Source organism: Pristis pectinata, chromosome 5 (genome assembly GCF_009764475.1).
Source record: "Pristis pectinata isolate sPriPec2 chromosome 5, sPriPec2.1.pri, whole genome shotgun sequence".
NCBI lineage: Eukaryota > Metazoa > Chordata > Chondrichthyes > Rhinopristiformes > Pristidae > Pristis > Pristis pectinata.
In genome coordinates this window covers 58,007,122-58,032,987 of record NC_067409.1, presented here as the reverse complement: position 1 = coordinate 58,032,987, position 25,866 = coordinate 58,007,122, and the positions used below count along the sequence as shown (strand labels likewise).

The 25,866-nt window shown below is 39.0% G+C and overlaps 1 protein-coding gene across 5 annotated transcripts in view; it reads left to right on the top strand.

Annotated features, from left to right (window-relative positions):
* Window positions 1-25,866, top strand: part of LOC127570362 (cytoplasmic dynein 1 intermediate chain 1) — a 155,826-nt gene that overhangs the window by 29,014 nt on the left and 100,946 nt on the right. For all 5 annotated transcript variants that reach the window (XM_052015842.1, XM_052015841.1, XM_052015840.1 and 2 more), the window contains exons 5-6: window positions 1,691-1,750; window positions 2,152-2,264. In XM_052015842.1, the coding sequence (XP_051871802.1) occupies window positions 1,691-1,750; window positions 2,152-2,264 (173 nt within the window). The remainder of the gene's footprint in view (window positions 1-1,690; window positions 1,751-2,151; window positions 2,265-25,866) is intronic.

Genomic DNA, 25,866 nt, shown 5'->3' with positions numbered 1-25,866 from the left:
ACTACCAGACGTCGTCTTCCCCCACCTTCCCTGCAGCTTAACAAGCTTCTTTTGTCTCCCTCCCAGTCCCAAAAACAAAAGATCTTCGAGTTGAAGTGTTGACTCTCTTTCTCTTCCCACAGTTGCGGCCTCACCTGCTGAGTATTTTGGGCATTTTCTGTTTTTACTTTGGATCTTGCCATGTGAATATCTAATATTGATCAGGAATGGATAGATTTGACAAAGGAAATTTGCTTGCACCTTGGAAGCTGTGTTGTTTAGCCCACTTTGTGGAGGAATTGTACAATCTGCCAAGAGCATCTCTCAACTCTTTCAGTCATGAACCACAAAATCATTTGCTAAGCACCATTTGTTCCCATAATAATTGTACTAATGAATGTATTTGAGAGAAGTCTAATTACAATTATGTCTGTTACAATTATCTGACAAAAATGGCAGTTAATACTGCATTTTGTGACTGCATAATGTAGTACCTGAAAAAATTTCTCCAACCTTTTCATGGTCAAAAGCCCAAAGTTTCATGTTCCCGTTGGACAAACAAAAATAAATTTAAGGTTCATTGCGACCAAGATGTACACAATGACCAAACATGGTAGAAAGTCAAATATTTTTTTCTTGTATATTGGGTACATGCAGTGAAAGCTGTTTGTAACAAGACTCTTACTGGATTTCACCCTTGTAATGAGTGTGGCAGAGCTGAATTTAAAAAAAAATTACATATTTTCTGCCGCCTTTTACTATACAGAGTGATCCTCAACCATCCCTCATCAGATTTTCAGGAAAGCTCGTTTAAGCTGCCATGCATCATGGTGAACTTGCCCTTGGGGAAAACACCCTGAACTTCTCCACTATTACTTTGTATCTTTTTTTCCTCATTTTTATGCCTGGGATATCAACTTTGTAGAAAGATGCCATTAAAAGCTTTACAAATGCTTTTCAAACATTCGTATTTATGTAACGGACACCAGAAAGGGCTAAGACTTGGCTGCTTATTGAATTTTCTCCAGATCTCGAAAGTTGATTTTAATATAGGTGAAGCAGGTGAAAGTGAAGTGAAACTTGAATTTGTCTTCCAAATAAGATTGAAGTAGGAAAAGGTAAATGAAAAATAAGAACAAAGATAACTGTAAAGACAAAAATCTCAGTATTTAATTCACTGCATATTGGAATGAGACTGAGCACTTTAAATGTTAATACTGCAATAACAATTATCATGTCTTTTTTCAAAAAAAAGGACTTGAGCTATTGAGTATCATACTTCCCTGAGGCAAGTTTAGAGGGAATTTGCTGTACAAATCCAGCATGTTCTTAAAATTCTGTTATTGGAAGCTGGGGATGTGACTCTTTTTGTGCAAAGCAGGCAGTAAAAATTGTTCAGCAGGTTCTGGAATGTTGGAACTGATGTATCTCAATTTCTTGAAGTTATTGGCCACGTTACCCATGAATGCCACCATTCATCATCATTGATAGAAATGCCCCAGAGTTCTATGTTTAACATAAACCAATAATTTGCAGATACTGGAAATCTGAAATAAATCATACTAACTTGTTACTGAGCTTGCTGGTAATATTACCAAATATATGAAATTTTGTTAATTTATCTCGCATTCTTTCCTGATATTAAGTATTATCAGTAATGTTCTGCTGAGTTAATGTCTCTCTTCTTTGTATTGTTGGATGAACTAATTAGGGCACTACAATGGGATACCGATCCTTCTGTACTGCAGCTGCAGTCTGACTCTGATCTTGGGTATGTAGCTGTGTTTAATATTCACCATGTATGGTGTATAAAAACTATTAAATGATCTTTTGAGATGCATGAATGTTAAATGTGATTTTACCAATTGCCTGAACTTTAATGTTGTCCACATGATATTTTCAAGTTGTAACATCGTGTCCATTTGAATTTGTAGTGAGCATTTATATCTTTTTTTGCTGTAAGGAAAATTGTTGAGATTACTAGGGCAGGAGCATCTGATTTGCAATGTTGGGTACTAGCTTTTTATTAAAATGTATTGTTTTAATTTTCTCTCGTTTGTTTTCTAAAATGTGATTTGTGTTACAGTAAGTAAAGTTCAGGTATATTTTAAAGAAAATAACAGCAGTTACTGAAATGGAAATTATAATATCTTCCCCCATTGTTCAATACAGCCGCCGCTTGCCTAAACTTGTGATTTCAAAAATTACCCAAGTTGACTTTTTACCTCGAGAGGTGGTGTCATACTCCAAAGAGACCCAAACGCCAGTTGCTCACGAGCCAGAAGGTATCTTGTTTTAACAATATGAACTAATAACGTGTTGATGAACTAAAAATATCTTGTAAAATGTAGACTGCAAAATATTATTCTTAGTTTGTTCATGTCCCATGCATCCAAAAGAATTTATTAACTGTCTGTCTTGTATTCATCTGTTTTGTATCCATCAACAGTGCATTTGCCAACCCTAACATTGATCTTCCTGCTCTCCACACAGTTTCTATAACTTATTTGCTTTCTCCCTTCAATATCCTCCCCTTTGTATTACTATTTCACACCTTGCACTATCTTCTATTTTCTTTCAGTGCCCTCCACCATGAACTGTATAGTCACCTTCTATGTTGCTTTACGTACTTCCAGACAAGATAAAGCAATTGTTTGCTTCATTGCTTGATGGACTTTTCTTCTGTGCTCCGCGTCATTTCCCTGATTCAACTGCTCCCCCCTCCCCTTTACTGGTGAACTATTCAGCCCCCTTTTGGTCAATAGTTTACACCTTATTTTCAGTTTCTTACTTACCAGAAAGAAACTTCATTAGGTCGGTGTTCACTATCAGCTCTGGAATGCCATTCCACAATGCCTTCCCTTTTCAGGAAGTATTAAATTTAACATTTAATCTTAATTCGCATTTCCTAAATCTCAACGACTACGACTACCATTTTAATACTTGCAACAGCAAACAGCTGTTTTATCACAGGATTGCTGGGAATTGAATGGGTCTTAGTCTAAATTAGGATAAATTGTTAGCCAACAATGACATTTTTGTGGGTTGGGGGTGAAGAGCAGGATAAAAGAGCTGAGAATTGGGTGGAAAATTGGATTTAAATGCTCAGTAAAGTGAGAGAAGAACTAAGGAAAACAAGGAAATTGGACTGAACACAATTGAGCAAGTGGTCTCATGAGTTTGGATTATCATGTGGAATACAATATGTTGCTATAGTTGCTGAAAGCGCAAGAACCTTATCCCCACTTTGCAGATGCTGTGATGTAGAACTGTTTAACGTGAAAATTTCCATTATAGATATTTGCGATTATGGCAATTATTAGCATACGTATTATAAATACAAAATTCACGACAGAAGTGCATACATACCTCAACAAATGAGCACATTTGATAGATCTACATGTAGTTTTGCTATTCAGGAATGAATCTGAATTTATGTAGTTGTGAAGTGTGAAGAATCAACAGTGTCCCAAATGGGAAGTGTTTGACTTCTGATTAACATTTATACAATTGTTTTCCAACTGAAGCTTGTGAAATTCCTTGATTGAGGAAATTTTGGAGTTCTGTCAGATGCTTTTCATTGCTACAAGATTGGAAACTTCAGTGAAAAGTAGCCATCTTCAATGAAATGTACCTTGTGCAGATTCAATTTTTGCACATCTGTACTTCAACAGTAAGCTGTTGATGGAACGGTATTCACCACCAGCCAGCTAAATGTTAAATGGCAGCTTTGCTAGGAACTGATATAAAACGGCAAAAGCTTTCCCGTTTGAACAAAATGGGAAAAATTGGGTGAAAGACTGTTATAAACGTAAAATTGGTATAGTTTAAGGGAGAGAGGTTTCAAAGACTCCATGGTTAATTAAGATAGCTTAAACGGAAATAAAAATGTGAAATTTGCATAAGTTTTGATTTATTAGTAACATTTTTTAAAAAAAAAGTTTGTCCTTCCTCAAAAGAGTTGACCTTAGGTTACTTCGTTAAATTTCTGAAAATTTGAAATTCGTTGCCTGGGCAGTAAGTTGCTCAACATGTAGGTAGGGATAAGACTGAACTTATTTTAGCTGGAGAATGGTTGTGAGTGGGCTTGATGGAAAGAGAATTTGGGCTTTAACTCAGTTTAGTTTTCTTAAAGGGAAAAGCCAAGACTACAGCTAGCTTGTTGATAATAAAATTGAAGTTGCATGTAATTGGGAGGAGGCTGGTGTTCTCCACAGTGAGGATGGTAGTGAGCACATAAATTCTACCTGGCTTGATTCAACAAACCTCATTTAAAATGTATTGATCTGCTGCTATGGTGTCTGTCTATAAATTCTAATGAATACATTAACAGATTTTCATAATTATGGTGTATACAAAATGTATGTCATGGCTGCAAAAAAAACTTTGGATAACAAATAGAAACTGACTACACAAAAATGGATCAGCGGTAATCCAGAACCCTACAAGAAGTCCAGGTACGACCTACGGAAGGCCATCGTGAGAGCGAAAAGGCAATTCCGCGTGAAGTTGGACACAATCGGATGCACGACAGTTGTGGTAGGGTTTGCATGCTATTACTTCCTATAAGGCGAAACCTAACAGCATAAGTGACAGTGATGCTTCATTCCCCGATGAGCTCAACGCCTTTTATGCACGCTTTGATAGGGAGAATAACTCTACACCTGTGTGAATCCCCACAGCATCCAGAGATCCTGTGACCTCTGTCTCAGAGGCTGACTCAGAATATCCTTTAAGAGGGTGAACCCTCGCAAGGCGTCAGGCCCCAATAGTGTACCTGGCAGGGCACTGAAAACCCTGTGCCGACCAAGTGACTGGAGTGTTCAAGGACATCTTCAACCTCTCACTGCTGCAGTTGGAGGTTCCCACCTGCTTCAAAAGGGCAACATTCGTACCGGTGTCCAAGAACAGCAGGGTGAGCTGCCTCAATGATTATCGTCTGGTAGCGCTCACATCTACTGTGATGAAGTGCTTTAAGAGGTTGGTCATGGCTAGAATTAACTCCTGCCTGAGCAAGGACCAGGACCTGCTGCAACTTGCCTACCACCACAACAGGTCTACAATGGACGCAATCTCACTGGCTCTCCATTCTGCTTTGGAGCACCTAGACAACAGCAAAGCATACGTCAGGCTGCTGTTTATCGATTACAGTTCAGTGTTCAACACTGTCATCCCCTCAGTACTAATCAGCAAGCTCTAAAACCTGGGCCTCTGTACCTCCCTCTGCAACTGGATCCTCAGCTTCCTTATCAGGAGACCACAGTCGGTGCAGATCAGTAATAACATCTCCTCCTTGCTGACAATCAATTCAGGTACTCCTCAAGGATGTGTGCTTAACCCACTGCTCTATTTCTCCACACTCATTACTGTGTGGCTAGGCACAGCTCAAATGCCGTCTATAAATTCACCGATGATGCCACTGTTGGTAGAATCTCAGATGGCAATGAGGGGGCGTACAGGACTGAGATGGATCGGCTGGTTGAGTGGTGGTGCAACAACGACCTCGCACTCAGTGTCAGCAAGACCAAGGAATTGATGATGAACTTCAGGAAGGGAAGTCGGGAGAACACACACCAGTCCTCATTGAGGGGTCAGCAGTGGAAGGGGTGAGTAGCTTCAAGTTCTTGGGCGTCAATATCTCAGGATCTATCTTGGGCCCAACACATTGATGCAATCATGTGGCTCTACTTCATTAGGAGTTTGAGCAGATTTGGTATGTCACCAAAGACTCTTGTAAATTTCTACAGATGTATGGTGGAGAGCATTCTGACATTGCATCACAGCCTGGTATGGAGGCTCCAATGCACAGGATCGCAAGAAGCTGCAGAGGGTTGTAGACTCAGCCAGCTCCATCACAGGCACAACCCTCCCTGCCATTGAGGACATTTTCAAGAGGCGGTGCTTCAAGAAGGTGGCATCCATCTTTAAGGACCCTCACCATCCAGGACATGCCTGCTTCACGTTACTACCATCAGGGAGGAGGTACAGGAGCCTAAAGACCCACACTCAACATTTCAGGAACAGCTGCTTCCCCTCCACCATCAGATTTTTGAATGGTCCATGAACGTGACCTCGTTATTCCTCTTTTGCACTATTTATTTATTTTTGTAACTTACAGTAACTTGTCTGGCACTGTACTGCTGCCACAAGACAACAAATTTCATGACATATGTCAGTGATAATAAACCTGATTCTGATCACAATATTGTTTTTAGTCTCTTGTAATTCTGGAGAGCAAGTGGATGGCACCCTCTAGTGGTGTTGATTAAAGTTTATTTCCAATAAAGGTATTTAAATAATATTGCTGGATATTGACGCAAATTTTCCACCAGCAAAAGGTATTGGAAAAACATTGTGCTGCATTTTGGTCCATATTCATACTGGTTGGAAAAGAGCTTAAATCTCTCATGAGATTGCTATGTGATTTTATTGCAGAAGATGGAAATGTTATTAAGTTGGCTGGAAAAAAATTCATGGTATTATTCAGAGCCAAAGTAACCAACCTAAGGTGGAGACAAACCCACACTTGAATAGTAATCGGTACATGACTTGTTCTTTGTCACCTTGGTTAAAGAGTTCTGACACATTACCAAGAGCACTGCAACCCTGCTCTTCACCATCCTCTTCCTTCTGTAGCCACAAAGAAGCAATCCCAGTAAAATAAAATGTTGATAATTCCTCTGTCGATTGTACAATTGCATGTCAGGAAGAAATTTGGCAAATCATCAAATGATGACAAACCTGGCCATACCCCATCCGTGGAAGGATAACCCTGGCACTCCACTCTGTTGCCACTGAAAGCATAGATGACCCCTCTGCCACCACCAGTCCACTTCTCCCTCGACCCGGGGGTGAAACTCGGCCTCCTTCCCCTGATTATATGCAAATGCTGTAATTCTGTGTAATGTATCAATTTGTGAACTTGATATCCCTTTTCCCCCTAACTAAGAGGAAGTATTGCCCATAGTGCCTTCCATCTCCACTGCCCACCACCCCTCCACCACCCCCCCCCCCCCGCCCCCCCAAACTCCTGAACTAAAGTCCAATTTCCCCCTTGCACTATACCCACCCGCTCCCAGTTGAAAGAAATTTGGTCCTGTTCCTGCGCACACGACTTAGATAACAGGCTACAAATTTTCAGAACTTGCAAAGAATTTGACCTTGCTCTATTTGTGATTTTTTTTTGAGGGGAGAGAGGTCAAGCCCATCAGTTTCTTTCTATAAACTGTCATTGACGCAGAGGCTATGAATTAGCTTGTTTCTCTTGTGAGACTGTTGAACACTGTATGGGAATAAGACGTTTATCATTCTTTTGTGGTAACTCAAATGACAAGATCTTAACTTTTACAATAAAAGCAACTTAAAGATTTTTTTAAATTATTCCTCAGTGCTGATGGAAATCCAAATCACTTATGTGGTATTCAGCCTTAAGAATTATATGAGAGATGGTTTGAACTGTTGTTGGTCTGAAATCCTGTGATGCTAGTTGGATCTCTCAATATTTGAGACGAGGGAGGAAAAAGGATGAGAAAATATAATTTACAAAAAAAAATTATTTTGCTAATCCTGCTGTTTAGATTTGCACATTTTCAAATGAAAGTGAAACTTCAGTAAATTTAGTTCTTGCATTTAAAACCTAATATTGTGAAATGTTATTTTCAATATTTAAAATTTAAGACATCTATTTTATATTTTTAAAGTTGGTGAGTTGAGGTTGATAATTAATTTAAAAAATTTACCTTAAGGGAAATCAGTGTTCTACCATTGAGATAAAAGTGAGTTTGTAGGACTCTTAAAAATGCAATTTGCCCTTGTTGTAGTTGTGAATCACTTCATTGCTAGTTTCCTTTCTGTTGTTTTTTCTTTAAATCCCATGCATATTCTTTTCATGTGTTTAACATTATTGTAGAAAATAAATTTATTGGCTCCACAGCCCACCTACCTGTTCTGGGCTGCACTAGATAAGGAAGGTTGGATGAGCTGACTCTTTTCCCCTGAGAGTTGGAATGTGAGGGATAGCAAGATCTTGTGGTGACTTGGCTCCGGCCAGCATATTGAAGTTATACCTCAACACCTGACAGTCTTGGACAAAAAGCAAGGATGGGTGTGGTGTCTTGCCATCTGTCAAAATTGGGAGAGATTTTAATGACTTTTAAGTGTACCTGAAATTCTGAGACACCTTGCTTTTTTAAGAAAAGTATTTGCTATGAACAAAAAAAGCGGTAAGAACCGATTTAAAAAAAATTAAAACAAAACTTGCCCTTCCCAATCTCCAAGTTGAATGGGATTTTAATCTTGTACTGGTCTGACTGACCTACACTCTCAGATATTGATCCCCTAGCAGATGTGGTGGCATTTTCACTTGACCCATCTCTGACTTAAGGCAGATCCACAATTCTGGGAGTTGTTTTCCTTGGAATGCCAGTGGTTCCTTTTATAATCCTAGGGTGTAATGAGCACTATCTGGCCCACTAGGTCAGCACTTGTGAAGAAGCCCAATCAGTTCCCTGTTGCATTAAATTAATTATTTGTAATGTTTTTTCCTTAATACGATGATTTTTTGTTTTTTGAAATGCCAAGTTCCTGGGAGTAGCTGGTAATGAAATTTTGAGCCTTTTTTTGTTCTGTGCATGTGTTTGCGCTCCACAGGAATCTCCATCTTGTTTAATCATCCTATCAACAATTTCTTTCTCTTCACTCTTCTACTTAATGTTGTAAGAGGCTTAAAACTGATGAGAATCCCTAAACACATTAAATGTAACTGTGTGTCTATTAAGGATGTTTGAGTGGACACAAATGGTAAATAATAAGGATTTATTGCGGTGAAGAAGCCAAGCAAGGGAGTATTGCCAAACCAGCAAGACCTCTGGAAGGAGCAGGTCTGATCCCATATTCGCTTACACATGTTGTCATTGCAATCCTGAATTTACAGGTTCATGTGGTATCTCGTATGGGTTTTCTAGGCTGGTATCATTACCTGCTGTTGAAGGTACATGGTGGTATTGAAGAGAGAGTGCCAGGATTTAGACCCAGCCCAATGAAGGAATGGCGATATTTCTCCATGCTGTTGCCACTGATAGGTTTGCATGAACCATAGTCTGCCAAGTTAACATAGACTCGAACTTGGCAAGGGGGACTATTTATCAATAGATGTTTGTTTCTTTATTTGAACCATGTGGCTTGAAGGTGGGAACTGAAATCAAAGATCACCTGTTGGAAATAAACTTCATCTCCAATGCTGGCTAAAATCAAGCACACTTTTTTGTGGAAATTGAGGTAAAGGGGTACAGAGTGGACCTTAAGTTGTACTTAATTTTGTGGTACAAAGGGAAAACTACTCAGATTTTTGGGGCTATGGTTTATGCCTGTATTTGGAAAAGTCCAGGATCATGTTGGATGGGGGTTCATGCTGGCGTTCCTGGTGGATCTGTGCTGAATTTGCACTTGGTATCTGGAATAAAGTGTTATTTTAAAAAATGTCTAGAAGATCATGGTATAAATTAATCTGTCACATCTGTTTGATTTTTTTTTACTGTGCGTACACTTGGGATTGATTCCAGTGCTTTAAACAAAAATCGTTTTTAAAACCTTTGGCTTCAGCATGTCTTTTCAAGAGAAGAGACTCTCCCTATTTGTATTTTCCTGATGCGTATAATCTTTTATTTCTGGTACTGTCCTTGTGAATTTTTGCTTTTTCTCGATTGCTTCTTCATCTTTTTGTTTTATAAAAAAGGCAACTGGAGTTGTGCATGGTCCTTAAGTTATGGACTAATCAAAGTTTAATACAGGTTTAGCACATTATATTCACTATTGTCAAAATTTCCTGGCAATGTCCAGTCACTGGTGCTCATTGTTGATCTATGCTGTGTCTGCACTTGCCTTCAGGCGATATCCCAGATATCAGTTTTCTGCAAAGTGCTAGACTGATCCTGGCAAGAACATGCATAAGAGCAGAACCTTGTGCCTCAGATGCCATGATGTGGGGGAGCCAGTACCAACCATAGCTAGAAGGTAGCTGAGAAAGCTTTACTACAAGATTGAGCCATGTCTCCTGGCTTGCTGACAAAAATATTTTATCTTTCAGAAATATTAAAGCTATTAAATCTCAAACAATTAAAAAAAAATAAAAAGCAAAAACAGAAAATAGGAACAGGAAGAGGCTACTCAGCCCCTCTGAGACTGCTATGTCATTCAATGTAATCAAGACTGATCATCAAAAACTAAACTTATAAAAACAGTATGGCTGATTACTGACCATCAGTCTACGCAATGATCAGAAAAGTCATCGACAGCATTATGAAGCAGCTCTCTGTTTTGCCAGGGCCACTCTGTTCCAGATCTCTTGACAGCCTTGGTCAAAGTGCTGAACTCCAGAGATGCACACCTTGATCGCTCATGTCCAGTCTTTCAAATCAAATGAGTGGAGACACTGCTCCTGCATGAGGTCCACCATATATCCAAAGCTGAAGCATAGTTTTTGGAGGGAAGAAAGTCTGGAAACCATTGTCAGTGAGTGCTGGACCTCTGGGATTACAAGGATCCTGCCTCTTAATGCCGGAGTTCAATCCCGTTTGTGTGGAGTTTGTACGTTCTCCACGTGAATGAGGGAATTTCCTCTACCACATGTGTGAGAATCCCAAACCTTTGGCATTTATGTCAGTAGTTTTTTGAAAAATCTGGTCTGACTAAATTGTATTGAATATTGAATAATCTTGCTTGCATTGTAATTTATCTTGTCTTGAGAGCAACAAAATGGTTTATTTTTAATCAATCTATTTGACTTGACATCTTTGTCTCTTTAAATAACAATATATTTAATAGTTTATGACATTTTTGTGTTCCTTGAACTTTTGAGGAATTGGTTTATGGTAGCAGTAGGTTAATGTTACTGAATAATGCAAGAGTTGGACAATACTTTGCTGTGAAAATTTTGAGAACAATTAAGATGTTAATTAATTGGAGCCAGGATAATAGAGGTTCTATTGAAATAATACCAAGAGGCTATTTGAGATTCTAGAAACTTAGGTTGCTCTGTCGCAGTAAGTGTCCAGTTCATTGGAGATTAATTTGTGGTACAGGGAATTATAGGGTCATACAGCACAGATACAGGCCCTTTGGTTCCCTGTGTCTGTGCTAGCCGTTAAGTGCTTTTCCATATGAATCTCATTTTCCGGCACCTGGTCTGTAGCCTTCTATGCTTATCAAGTGCTCATCTCAATACTTGCATTGTGAGGGCACCTACCTCCCCAATCCCCTCAGGCAGTGCGTTATGGATTTCAATTAACCTTTGGGTAGAAAAAAAATGTCTTCCTCAAATCCCCACTAAATCTTCTACCTTTTTGCACTCAACATATGCCATCTGGTTATAGATACTTCTACTATGAGGAAATGTTTCTCACAATCAACCCCCTCTGTCCTTCATAACTTTGTATATGCTAATGGGGTCTCCGCTTCAAAGAAGTAAACCCAGCCTATTTAGTCTCTCCTCGAAGTTGAAATACTCAATCCCTGGGACCATCCTGTTGAATCTCCTCTGCACCTTCTCCAGTGTTGTCCTTTAGTATGTTAATCCATCAGTAGATTTTTGTAGATATGCTACAGAACCTTCCTATGTAGCACATGTAATAAAATTAAAACAATCATGACTATAACAAATTTGAATTGTAATAAAAGTAACTAATTTGTTTAGACAAATTGCATTTGAATGAAAGAACTGCATTGGCTAATGATGGGTGTAAGTGTACATTCCACCATTCCCATAGTTAGAGAGGGAGCACAGAAATGGTCCCTATCGCCCATTGAGTCTGTGCCCACTTCAACCCTCACATTTACACTAACCCTCCATTAATCCCAGTTTTTATTCTCCCCACATTCTTGTCACCTCCCTCCAGATTCTACCACTCACTTTTACACTTGGGGCAATTTACAGTGGCCAGTTAACCTACCAACCAGCACGCCTTTGGGATGGGAAGGAAACTGGAGCACTCTGAGGAAACTCTTGGTGTCACGGAGAATGTGCAAACTCCACAAAGACAGGATTGAACTCTGGTCTCTGGTGCTGTGAGGCAGCATCTTACTAGCTGCACCGCTATGCTGCTGTGGTACTGAAGTGCTTCTACTATTGTAGTGAAATTTAGGAGGAGGACACATTATTAAATGAATCTAAAAACAGGAATTGTACATGGGGTGGGAATTGGTGCTGTAAAATTTCAAATTTCATGCAATAGATGCAAGGACAACACAATTAGTTTGGAATATTTTTAGATCTCGTCTATGCCAGTGTGATCAAGGCAAGAAAGAATTGGTCAGAATCAACCAGTGGTTTACATATATGTAATCAATCAAATCATTGGTAATGCTAATTTTTTTTTAGACTTTTTTTGCCAGGAGTCTCATTTCCCTTTTATCTATTTGATTAACTTCTTTCTCCATTTTTACATATGTGATTTCCTGCTAAATTGATGTGCCTGTCAATTTAAAAAAAAATCCAGATAATTATGGGAACAGGGCTAAAATACAGAGATCTGGGCAGAAGATAGTGACCATTAACTTCAATGACATCACCACGAGGAACGAAAGGTTAGAAGTTGAGCTTTGAAGCCAAAATTGGACTAAATGTTCAAAAGTGAGAATTGATTTCGCAGCCCTGTTCTTTACTGATGTAACAGTATACATCCTGGGCAATTGTAAAATTTAATTCAAATACATGCATCTTGAGTGATTTAAGGGGAATTATTTTGTTTATAAATTATTTACTTGCTGATATTAAGAATGCATGCATGCGTATGTTTCACAGTGACTAAGATAAAATCTTTATTAGTCACATGTACATCGAAACACAGTGAAATACATCTTTTGCGTAGAGTACTCTGGGGGCAGCTCGCAAGTGTCGCCACGCTTCTGGCGCCAACGTAGCATGCCCACAACTTCCTAACCCGTACGTCTTTGGAATGTGGGAGGAAACCAGAGCACCTGGAGGAAATCCACGCAGACATGGGGAGAACGTACAAACTCCTTACAGACAGTGGCTGGAATTGAACCTGGGTCTCTGGCGCTGTAAAGCGTTATGCTAACTGCTACACTACCATGCCTGCCGAGTGCTGACTAGCAAATGAAGTTATATTTTGATTATAAATTGCACCAGTTCTGTGATGCATTAAAGACGGTGAGGACAAAATCGGACTCCTTACCTCCCCTTTCTTGAATACTTGAGGCCCCTGAGGGTTCCAAGGTGGTATCTGCAGCACACGCTCACATTTGATGTTAAGTGCGCTGATTGCCATTTTGATAAAGTGATTACAGTGGCTGCAGTTAATATTTGGAAGTATACAGATGAGGTACATGTGTCAATGCTACCATTTTGAAGCACTGACGTAAACCTCTTGGCTAAACATTGGTGGAAGGACAGCACCCATCCCCAACCAGCATTGCGTAAGGTGTTATCAATGGGTTTGTTTTTGGCTGTTGCATTTTGAGTTTCCGGTGCTTCATTTTTGTTGGTTAAAATTTTGGTGTCAAGGGAGTGGTGTAGCATGAACTGAGGCACTTTTTTGGTGACTTCAGTACACAGCAGTAACTCCCTGACATTGTGGATTAAAAGGCAGCTTTCATTACATTGTACAATATGACTGGAGAATGAGCAGAAGGTGTAGAGCAGGATGAGATGCTTGAAGAGGGAGAAGGAGGGGGAGTGAAAGTCAAATAACTGGAGAAACTCAGTGGGTCAAGCAGCGTCAGAGCAGGCAGTGGGATGGCCGACATTTCGGGTTGAGACCCTCATCAGGACCAACAGAAGGAAGGGAAGTGTGCTCACTGGCAAATCAAGTACATAGCAACATTTCAGAGAACATCAACTGTAAAGTGGACTTCAGAATGGTGTAACACATTGGAAGCCACTTTGCTGTTAAGTAGAGTCTTGAATATGGAGTCTGAGCCATTGCAGCAGCTGCTGGGTGGATGCAGCATGCTGCAGTACAAGCTGAGACATGAGCATTCAGACAGTGTGATCGTTACCTCTGCTTTGTTTGTTGTGCCACTTGTGCCCAGTGTCTTGCCATATTAGCAACCCTGCGTCACCCTTTATTCTCAATTATGTGTAGTGTCTGTATCTGGGCTGTGAGTTTAAGTAATAAGTTTTCATCTTTAATGTTTCCATTCTCTTCCTCACTTGGCCATGAAGGATGCAGATTTTGGGTATGTAAAGGGGGAGGAGGATAACAGTAAAGCTGAGAAGACAAGACAAAAGTATTTTCTTCTACCACTTGCAGCTTGTAAGTAACCAAGTTGTAGGATGAAGTAGAATTAAATAGGCAGATACCCTTGCCCCCTCAAAGGTGGTGTTGATATCCACAGCTTAGCTTTCCTCTAGTGGCTAGTATAATCTTCCATCTTCTACCACACAACCCCAACTTCCCTAAATTGGTGGAGATTGATGGTAAGCAAGTGATGGGAATGTGAATAGTTGATGAGGTTTGCAGGATTATGGCATTTGGATATGCAGCTTGATCATGTCAATGAACTTCTTCCTGGAAATCACCCATGTTCCTGTTGTTACTGTCTTCTGAACAAGTGTCTGGAGACCCTCTGATTGCTTAGGAAGTATAGGATATCTTCCTCAAATATCTTCAGTGCAGTGTCCAGAAGTAGTTCTTGTGCTATTTTATGTCATGCTGTATGCCTCTGGAAGCTAGGAAGTGGACAGTGCAGAAATCATTTTGAGACACAAAGTGGTTAATGTGAATCATGATGCCCATTTTTCAGGAGCAACCTTCTGTTATCTTTTCACGTTTAAAAACTTCGAAGCTTTTAGTCTTGTGATAAATTAGCTATTGGCAGATTTGTCCTTTTAACCAAACCAAACCAAACCAAACACTTGAGTCAAACGACAATCCAAGTGCTCCTAATTTGAGGAATGATTGGAAGTCTTGTTTTGCATTGGCTAAAGTAGAGGTGAGAGCTTTTACTTTGCACTGATGCAAGCCTTGACTCTGGGGAAAGTACCCTCTGGAAAGTCAGACTTTAAGAACATACTTACATTAAAATATTTTGGCAGCGAAGTCAATTGTGCATAAAGATTCCTATTTTTTAATCTGAAAATGAATTATGTAGTGCATAAAAATGTGTTTTATGATTAAAGTTTCTAAGCCCATTGTATTTTTGTTTGAAAATTTAGATGTTTTACTGCCTTGTATACTAGGCACTAATTAACTAGGAAATGGTTGAGGATTGGATCAGCCACAGGCTGTGGATCCTCAATTGTTTCTATGGAAATCTCTATCTTTTAAAAAGTTTGACAATTACAGAAGTAATTCGAGTACCATAATCGTAAACAAAATCCTATGTAGAGTAGTGTTTGTGTCATTTTGTCAAATAGACATCTGGGTGTTTTTTTTGGAACATCTTTCATTTGGCAGAATTGTACTGTTTAATTTTGAATAATGAAGATGTAGAAATTTGTATCATTGTTTTAGTACTACTTGTTATAGAGTTCTCAAATTGGCTCGAGTTTTAGTATCTCAACTTAGCAACAGTTTTTCTATTGTTAAAGTAATATTAGTATATAAAAAAATTAAAGTGAAGATATCTTGTGACATAACATTAGAAAGGAAAACTGTTTTAAGAAAGTGTCAAAAAGGCAAATGGAACATCATTTAGAAATAAAATTCTTCTGGTACTTGTGCATTTTTAAACATCAAAACAAAACTGCAATTTCCTACAGCCTCAATGTTGTAAAGCACTCTGCAAGCATAACATCATTTATAACACTTTGGAACCAACTATGCAAAGAACGTTAGAGAAGAAAATCTGTTTTTTCTGCAGTTCTATAAAGCCACAATTATGTGTTCTTTGTACACATTGCTTGTACGTTCAAGTACTCCATTCTGACAAGTGAAAATTTGAGATGGAAATCGAAGGGAAATTATGCCTCCTCCCACAGCCTAAAGTTGAAGTTTTCTCAAATGTTCCACCTAAGTGGAAAAATAAATCATATTGCGCTCTTTTCAAAATGATTTTGTGAATAAGTAACTTGACCCTTGGGGGGGAGAAATAGTGACCCTGTGTACTCCATTCTAGGTGGAATTTCTTGCTTTCTACATATATAACATTTCTTTTAAATAATTAAAGAAAAGGCCATCATGTTTGCTGGCAGCAGCTGTTTGCCATGTTATTTAAGACTTCCTGTCATTATAATTGATGTGTTTTTATTCTTTCCACTTCCTGAAGCCTGATCAGAATTAAAATTGCTGTTGGAATTTCCTGTCAAAGCAGCTCATTTATTCATTGAGTACACCAGTGACAACCCTTTGATTGGACATAGCCTTTAGCTATGCTTGCAACAGAGTTTTGGTGTGTGTTTTTGTTGCTTGTGCACCTTCCACTTTTCTGTACCCCACATGTGCTGATATATGCAAGTTGTCCATCATTCTGGTAACCTTGCCCTAATGAAAACTTTGGAAATATACTGCTAATGCTCTGAATATAAAATAAGCCCACCTGCAAGAGGCCCAAGTTTAGGAAACTTTAAATTACATTTTTTTTCCTATCATGAGGCCATTTTTTTTTCTTGCAGTGAATTTTTTTTTAAATTTAATTTTTAATTATTAGATTCTTCCAATGCTCAGCACAAGTGTCAGAATCTTTTGTTAAAATACAGGGTCTCACATGAAATCTTAATCAGTAGCTTCTATCTTTGCAGTGAAATACTGGCATTTCCCTTGTGTAAGTGTAGCTACTTCAGGAGTTCAGTAGGTGTGTATGCGCACACATGCTTTCATGACTGCTACTCTTCTTTGCTCTTTAAATGTACAGATGTACAGAGTTTGATCTTTTATTGCCTCTGCAGCAAATGTGTTTGGAACTTCACCTGTGATCCCCAAAATAAAGCATAGGCAATTTTAAGCCTCTGGGCTTCATTTAAATCCCTTTTGGGGTTATTTTAACCACACAACCACCTAGTCTCTCCCATGAAGGTAGGATTAATCAAACATGCATACTAATTGAGAGAGTGATTGCTGTGATTAGTCAGCAATTCCATTGTATCATACGACTATCAGAATGATAGAAGACAAAGAACCTTTTGTATTTTTAATACAAAAATTTAATATTATTTTAAAATCTACTCTGCCTCAGAACTATGCCGCTAGACAAGTATGTGATTGTAAAATTGTTTAGAATTAGAATCTAAAAGTGTGAAATCTTTTAAAAATTATTTAATGATTTAAATGATTTAAAAAAAATTGCTGCAATGTATAGTTTTTGGGTATTTTCTTGAACAAAATGAGTGTGATTTATAAGAAGTTGTGGATAACTCTTTAAGCTATTTTAATCTAGTGGATGAAACCATAAGATGCTGTTTTGCCCAGCAGTGGCAATTTTTGTATCTCTTCTCCAAAGGAGTGTATGGTAGTAGAATTTGATTAAAAAAAATATGGACAGATGTGTATTTCCATACTATAAGCAAACACTTTCATGTGAGTTATCAGCTTTCTTTAGTAATTACAGGTATAAAGTATAGAAGACAGCATACCTTCAACATAGAAATAGCACTCAAAAACTAATGACAATCCGACAATGGTGCATTATCTAATATCCTCAGTTACTCCCTGCTGTTGTCACTTTGTTTTACCATATAATCCTCCCCTAATGCTTTTGAAATTTAGTCTCCCAGTCTTTTAGAACATGAGTAATCTGTGCCTGAGTTCCATTTAGCTGTATTTTTTTTGTTATGCTGATGCTCCATGAAATCCCACTTCCAAAGCTTTTGTCACAGCTGTACTCGCTGTCCTATGTTGGCCAACACACTGTCTCTGCAAAATCCTCCTCTCGATGTTTCCCTACTGTTACTGCTCTTCCCCACCTGCGCCCCCCACCCCCAAACCCCCTACAAATACTCTTCATCTCTTTGACACACACCTACACTGTATTCCCTCCCTCCCTCCCTCCCTTTGCCCTACATTTGGCATGCCTTTTTACACGTGCTCTCCAAAAACTCCTCTGCCTCTTCATCACCCTGTCCTCCTTGCAGGTTCATAATGAGCACTCCTCCAACCTTAATTTGGTTTGGTGTGCTTTTTTTTTTGTCAAGATGTTCAGAGACTGGTTTCTATGTTAGAACACTGCGCAAGGGTTGCTCCATCATATTTTGTGTAGTTTCACCCAAAAAGAATAACTTTTTGGATGATTTATTGAGAAAATGTGAACAGGAAAAGTGGGGGTTGGGGAGTGGTGTTGGGAAGGATGCAGTGCAGTGGGTCATATTCCCTACTTGCCTCGTCAATCACTTTAGCAGCATGTATGGCTGAAATCCCCATCATTAACAATGCAACTGGTCCTTCATGCCAAACTCACAATAGAGTAGGACAGTAGTCTTAAAATCCTGTGTGGTGTTAGCCTCGGTGTATGCATGAAGACCACGTGGCCAGTCTTTGCAAACTGGTGTCAGTTTTAAAGACAGTGCAGAACACAGCATCACTTTAATTTGCACATGTTCGGAGGCTGAGCTCTGTCATCGACTTGTTCATTGAAGCATACAAGAGGATTGGCCTTGTCCTATTCAAGTGCCCTCAACCAATCTGCCCTTGCTGTATAACATCTTCCTCAGATACTGTAGGTTTGTGAAAAGATCCTGGAAAACGCTTTCCTTATCTCATCTCATCTCATCTCATGAGCTACCTCTCAGTGGAGGCAGATATCATGGAAATTCATCACCGCCTTCAGTGCATCAGCACATGCACTGGCTGACTCGAAAAAAGGGTGCATGAAAATCAGGATGTTAAACACTGCACGAAACCTGTGGTCGACCGAGCAGCAGTGACCCCTGTCCTCCTATGTGCTTGTGAGCCTTGGACTATTCACAGCAGCCGCCTCAAGGCAATGGAAAGATGCAACCAGTGCTTTTCAAATCCTCTGGAAGAATAAACAGTCCAGCAGCAGCACCCTTCCTAGGCCAACGTTTCCAAAATTAAGGCCCTATTTACACTCAACAGCTCTATTGGGCAGGCCACATCATTTGCATGCCTGTTCCCAGACTCTTAAAAACAGATGCTGTATTCCAAGCTCTGTCGTGGGAAGACATTAACAAGCAGACGGGGTGGGGTGGGTGCCAGTAGTTGTGTTGCTCAACTAATGCTGCATAAATTTCTATCTTTTTAAGTGATGTAGATTTGAATTCCAATCCGTGCCAGGACATGTTACAGTACTGACAGTACCTTACTTTTCGCAACTTGCTGGGATCCTTTGGCGCCACACAGGTTGCATGCCTCCTTCTGTTTGTGGTGAAGGCTTGCAATTTAAACAGCAAATACCAACAAAGCCTTTTCAGTTGTATGCAGCAATGCTGTGCACCACGCACATGGAATTGCAAACAATGTACAAGAACCGAACTAAATGCTGAGGATATGATATCAAGGAAGAAGATTGCGATATGTTATGCTTTCCTGTTAAGGTGGCCATTGTCTTTTATGATGAAGTGTTGGCTCAAATGAGAGGTCACTGCAATTGCCACTCATTTCATTTTAGAAAACTGACCATAAACAGAAGGGGCATGTAAGTGGAGTGGGATTATATCATCCCAGCAAGTTGTGAATGGCATGTTGCTTTCAGTGCTGTTACATGTCTGATGTGGATTGGAATCCAAATTTGACTATGTCAAGTGTTTAGTAAACTGGAACACTTTTATAATGAAATCTGACTAACTTCAGGCCACATGTATTGCTCATTGCAAGCAAACCATAATACATCAAAGATTCCAGAAGTGGTGATTAAGGTTCACTTGGTGTTGTCTTTGAGTCATGTCATCGTTATGTGGCGTGCAGTAACAAGAACTGCCCACCAACATAAAGTCCAGGAGATTCCATTGAGTTCTGCACTAGAGTGAAGAATTAGCAGCATGAATCAGAGTTGTTCCGCTGAGTCTGACTTAACAACATGAAAAGCAACATCAAATGACCCAGCTTGTTAAATGCAGTAAACAAAGCACTGAAGTTTATTTTTAAAAGAATAAAATTCAGAAGTGGAGAAGCTGTATTAAACTTTGTAAAGTGTCTCTACTCGACCATGGTAGAAATGACCTGTTTGTCTCCAGATTATAGGAAGTAGTAGTGAAGTGCACTAGAGATTTACAAGGATGACAACAGAATGACCAGATACAAGCATTGAGAAAGACACCAGACCTAATCTTTCTGAGAAGCCCAGACTGAAGTAATCTGGTAGAGAATTTAAAAATTGATAGGATAGGTGTAGAGAAAATGTTGCAAGTCCAAAACTAGAGCCAAAACAGAGAGACTAGTAAATAACAAATTCAGGAGGAACTTGGGCAGTTGAATGTTGGGCTTGCTACTATTGGAATAGTTGAGGGAAATAGAATTAGTGCATTTGAGAACCTGGGGAAGAACGTGAGGGAGAAAAAGAATGGAAGGATGTAGGGTAATTCAAGACAATGGAGGGTGTGTAATACTTGGACTTGTTTGGCCAAGGGCTTTTTCTTTGCTATAAGATCATATGTAATGAATTTTAAGTTGTCAGAGTAGGGTGGGGGTTCGGCGGCAGAGGAGAGGGGAAACTATTTATTCTGTACTTGGATCAGAATAAGAAAAGAATTGCCTTGGTCTGAGTTAATGGAGGAAATATTGATGTATATCCCTTTGACTTTTTTTAACCTTGATATAACCATATTTCAGCAGTGAGTGTTCCCAAATAAACTTCTGTTGCAAGTTAAACAGGATTGATGCCATTTGGACGTAAATGCCCTACCTGTGCTAAGAGTAATGGGTAAGGATTGAACTTGATTATTGGATACTATAATGCCATTGATGGTCCCTAATGGAAATATAACATTCTTCATCTGATTAATAGGTTGTGAAAGTTGTAATCATGGCCAGTTACCTACAAGTGCACTGTAGCTACTGAGCTCATGAGGAATTGATTTATTTTTGCCTCCAAATGGTGCAAATGCAAATACTTAATGAAATCTTCTGCGATGTAACATGCCATTCGCATGTATTGCTTTGATTTCTTAATATTCTGTAGTCCTTGGGGAATTATAAATGAGCTTTATAATCGGCAAAATGCTCTGGTGCCTTATGGGAGCTGGAACAATAAAATTGCTGTTTGCCTTCCTATGTATTTTGGTAATCATTTGAGGTCTTTAGTAGCACGGCACAAAACTCATTAAAGATATTTGAAGACTACTGATTTATGTGCATTTCAACACTATTTCTAGTTTTTGTTATGATTTGATACTTCAGCATATAGATGGAGGAACTCGCAGTGAATAGTATTACAGTAAAATTTTACATATTTCCTGGGTTAGGGAAATAGTTGTGATATTTTTGTTAAAATTTCCACTGAACGTTATGACTAGAACTTGAATGTGTTTCAACTATAATTCACAATTGCCAAATTTAGAGAAGATTAATTGAAGGACACTCTGCATTTAAAAAAAGTCAACTAATAATCTGCAGTCTGTCCAGTGTAATTAATGTGAGTAGAAAATTAAATCTTGTCCTATGTCAATTCTATTGGGGTTGTCTTCAATTTTAAATTGGCTGCAGGAATCTCAAGAAATGTAGTTGGGAGTAGCTGTAATTTCAATACTGTAATAAACATAAGAGCATATTTCTATCATTTACTTAAGTGTTTAAATTTAAACTGTAATGGATCATTCCAACTCTGTCTCAGTATTCAATGGAGCATTTGAATTGCTTTATTTGTTTGCTCAGCGATTTTTGATGGTTGGGGATTGCCTATTATATTCCTTTGTACTGTGGTAATGAGAAAACTGCATTTTATTCATAATGGCATTGTCTGTTATGAGTATTGTCTCATAATTGTTATAAGCACCCATCTCTTGTACTAGGGCAAGTATTCTGCAAGTGGACCAAAATTGATGGAAATAGGAGTATTGGTTAATTTCCAAAGGATAGCATGTGCAGCCTTGCTGATGGACAGGATATGAGGTGGACAGCAAGGAGAAGTGGTACTGTAGTTTCATTGAGCATCCTGCTGTAACTTCAGAAGTTTGCCATATTTTTGCTCCACAGCCATTAGTGCCTCATAATACCTTTTTTTAAAAGGGAGGTCGCCAGACCGCTGCGATGCTCTACGACCTTTGGCAGTACCAAAATCATGGTAGTCTGAGGTTGAATCTCAGCTGGATAAGCTTTACCAGCCACAAGCTGGAGCTTCACTGCAGTACAAAAAATTGGGTGGCTTCTGCTTGTATTGCAGGGAAAAGTGAGACCTCTGCCATCAGACGTTTCATGGTTGGGCTTGCATCGCATTTCATTGTATAAATTCAGTGGCCATCTCCCATAGGTTGCCTAATCATTGTTCTATGTGGAAAGGGAAGATGCATTCTTACTTTATCTGAAGCTTGTAAATCAGAAGGGCTTATGATATGAAGGGGAAGTAGGATGTGGGGTATGTCCACAACCTCAGTGATCTCAGGCCATTGCTGGCAACCAATATTATCATGGGCACCACAGGAATAGACTGTATTCTCCCAAGAACGATGAGGTGAAGCAACTGAGTACATTCTGGTGTCACTTTTCCATAGGTGTCACAGAATATGTATAGGTTAGGTGGCTGTTGTGGTTGAATTGTTGATGGTGTGTTTAAGCTCTCGGATGTACTTGTAAAGCTTGAACTAATAGTGAGAGTACAAGTGTGTAGTGTGGCTATATGAATATTGTTGTGAGAGATTATTGGTAAGTAGATGATTAGGAACCTGATATGTTGAACAATGTCAGAGGCAAGTGGTTCCATTGGTACGATATGTCATTTAAAGATGTATTCATTGACCTTAATCACACGTACAAGGATATTGAATTTTTGGTGGCACTGTACTTGGATGCTGGGAGTTGTACTACTTTATCTCCTTGCAGAAAGAGGAAGGCCTACGTTGACAAGTGTACAAGGCCCTTTCAGTGGTGTCCCTATTCCATCAGTCTCTAGGAATCACTGAATTTTCAAGTAGTGTGCCCATAACTTAAAACATCTATTATTGCCCACAGAAAAGTGGTAAATTTCTAGACTGATGTTTCATCAGAAACGATGAAGAGCAAGCCCAGTGATATTTTAATGTGTATTCACATTATACATAAAAGTCTATTTCATTCAAAATTGTATATTGTCAAAAATGTTATTGCCACAAAAAACTGAGTATAGCATATATTCAGAAAACGCTTTATATGTAAATAGGTCACCACTGACCAAATGCTTGAGGCTACAAAGCAGGGGCTGTAAAGTCTCTGGTAAGCAGCTGATCTCCAAACCTTTATCTTCTCTATTATCCACATGGTCCAGATGCTCACTGCTAACCTGGTAGTTGTAGCCATAACAACCCAAGGAACTCGACAGTATCCATGGCAACAGTTGTCCACTGCTGCATACTGTGGCTGAAGTCTGTGTGATCAACAAGTGCATTCCAGCAATGTTTTAAACAAAAAATAATTTGCTTAATATTACTGAAACCTAAATTTAAATATAAAACTGGGAATGTTATTTTTGTAAAATTATAGTTTCAGTACTTTTTATACTGCAATTGTTTGCTTTTTTTTTCGTAATGAGGGAAGGTCAGCATCACAAGCCCAAATTAATTAGATTTAAAAAAAAATCTGCTTGGGCCTAGAAATCCTATCATAGTACATCGATTAGGTGCACTGTGTGTTTGAATTTGAGTAAATATAATCTTGCGCTTTAATCGTGGGCAGGGTCTGTATGCTTTTTCAGCCTCTCAATGATGCTCTAATGCATGGGAACTTAAGGGCAAACATTGTGGTTTACAATCTGAAAGGTGTTTCCTTTTATTCACGGTTATCACAACTGATGTGAAGTCATTGTGGGTTAAATGAGATCTGTCTGAGCAGATCCTAGCCCATAGAGTTTGGTATGAACGTTACTTATGATAGGTCTATGTTTCCTTCACATCACCTGGAAGTTGGGTAGAGAAGGTTGAGGGTGGAGTGGCTGCCAAGCATGCAGTTCCAATCCTGATCTGCCCCTTGGTTCAGGTTTTCTTTTTTTATTATTTAAATTGTAAATATGCATTTTGTTTCTAAGAGTGCTAATGACATTATCGGTAGTATCTGGTTTTAGGGAGTTATTGCATCTAACAACGAGAAGGAAGACATTGGGTCACAATGAGCGTGATTTGGCCTGGTGCATGCACTTGCTGCTAACCCTCTAGCCTCGCCCTCATGCACTTCTTGTGGTACTTCAGGACTAAATCAGCTGGAGGTTCGGCTGCTGTAGCCGTTGCCTGAATGGGTCACAAGCAGTAAGTAGGCCCAAGGCCAAGGATCATGAGGCCCCAACTCAGATTGACCTGACGGCATTATGACGACTTGTGTCTGGGAAAGTCCTTGGTGGTTTTTTAAATGTCTCTGTGATTCAAGTGATTTAAAAAAAAAATTACCATAAGCTATGAGAAATGAATTAAAAACAAAGTAAAATAACTTTCCTGCACCTAACTTTTCAATCCAGCTCAATGATCCTCTCCAAATCAATGGGGTTGCAGTACATGCACCAGTCATTCTTGGTGTGAAGCTGAGGGACTGAACGTGAAGTGCATCTGACCTCTAGGTCCAGGATACAAGGGCAGTCCACTGGGAAGGTTGTTATTTATAGTTGGCTGTCTGGATCTGGTCTGAATGAATGAGAATTCTGGTGAGTGTTGTGCAATATTTGTGGGTGTTATGCCTTGGGAATTAGTGGGACTAGTGAAGGAGAAAAGACATTAAATAAAAATAGAAATGGTTTTGAAATTACATGGTTCTGTATTTGATAAGGGTAACGACTGAAACTACTGATATTGTATGAAATAGGAGCACAAAGGGCCCATGTGACTCCTCAAGGCTGCTCCAGCCTTCAATAAGATGATAGTCATCCACTTTCTTACTTATTCTGCATATTCCTTGATTCCTCCTTTGTCCAAGATCATGTCAATTCAATATACTTGAGAGCTAAGTATTCACAGCACTCCAGGACTGAGATTTCAAACACTTACCACCCTCTAAAGAAGTCTCTTCTCGTACTAATCCTAAATACTGACCCCATATACTGAGTCTGAGCCTTCCGGTATTGGACTCTTTAACAATTTCCCCTGTCAATTGCTGTCTTGCCTCAATTTCCCCTGTCAATTGCTGTCTTGCCTCAATTTCTTCTGAAATCCAGAATGTTTGGGCTCCTCTTGTAGGATAGTCTCCTCTAGTCAGTCTGTCCTATGCTATCTCCAAAGCAAGTAGCTCATTTCTTGGGTATGAAGTTCAAAACTGCATGCACTACTCTAGATGGAGTTCTGCCAAAGCCTTGTACAATTCTCCCAGACGTTGTTACTCTTGTTTTGCAGCCCTTGCTATGGGGAAAATGCCATTTGTTTCCTAACTTTTTTTTGCCTGTAACTTTATTTAAGGTACCTCTGAATACCAGCATCTACCAGTTTCTCGCCATTTTAAATGTTTTTCTATTCTTGCTATCAAAATTAATAACCTAATTTCTCAGTATTTTACATTACCTTAAGCATTCATTTTCTTTATCATTATCCCTTTGAAGATCCTGTACATCTTCTATCTGGCTTTGTATCATTCGCAAACCTTGCACTGTCCATTTATCTAAGTCATTAACACAGAATATAATTGACTGAGGACCCATCATTGATTCTATTAGTAGTAACCCATCAACGTGAAAATGACCCATATATTTCTACTATTTTATAGTAATTTTCTGTCTTTGCACTGTACTGCTGCCACAAAACAACAAATTTCACATCATATAAGTCAGTGATAATAAATCTGATTCTGATTTTCTGTGCTTTAACTAATCCAAGTGGTGTCAATATTACCTACATACCCATGAGTTCTAATTTTATGTAATAGCCTCTCATAATGG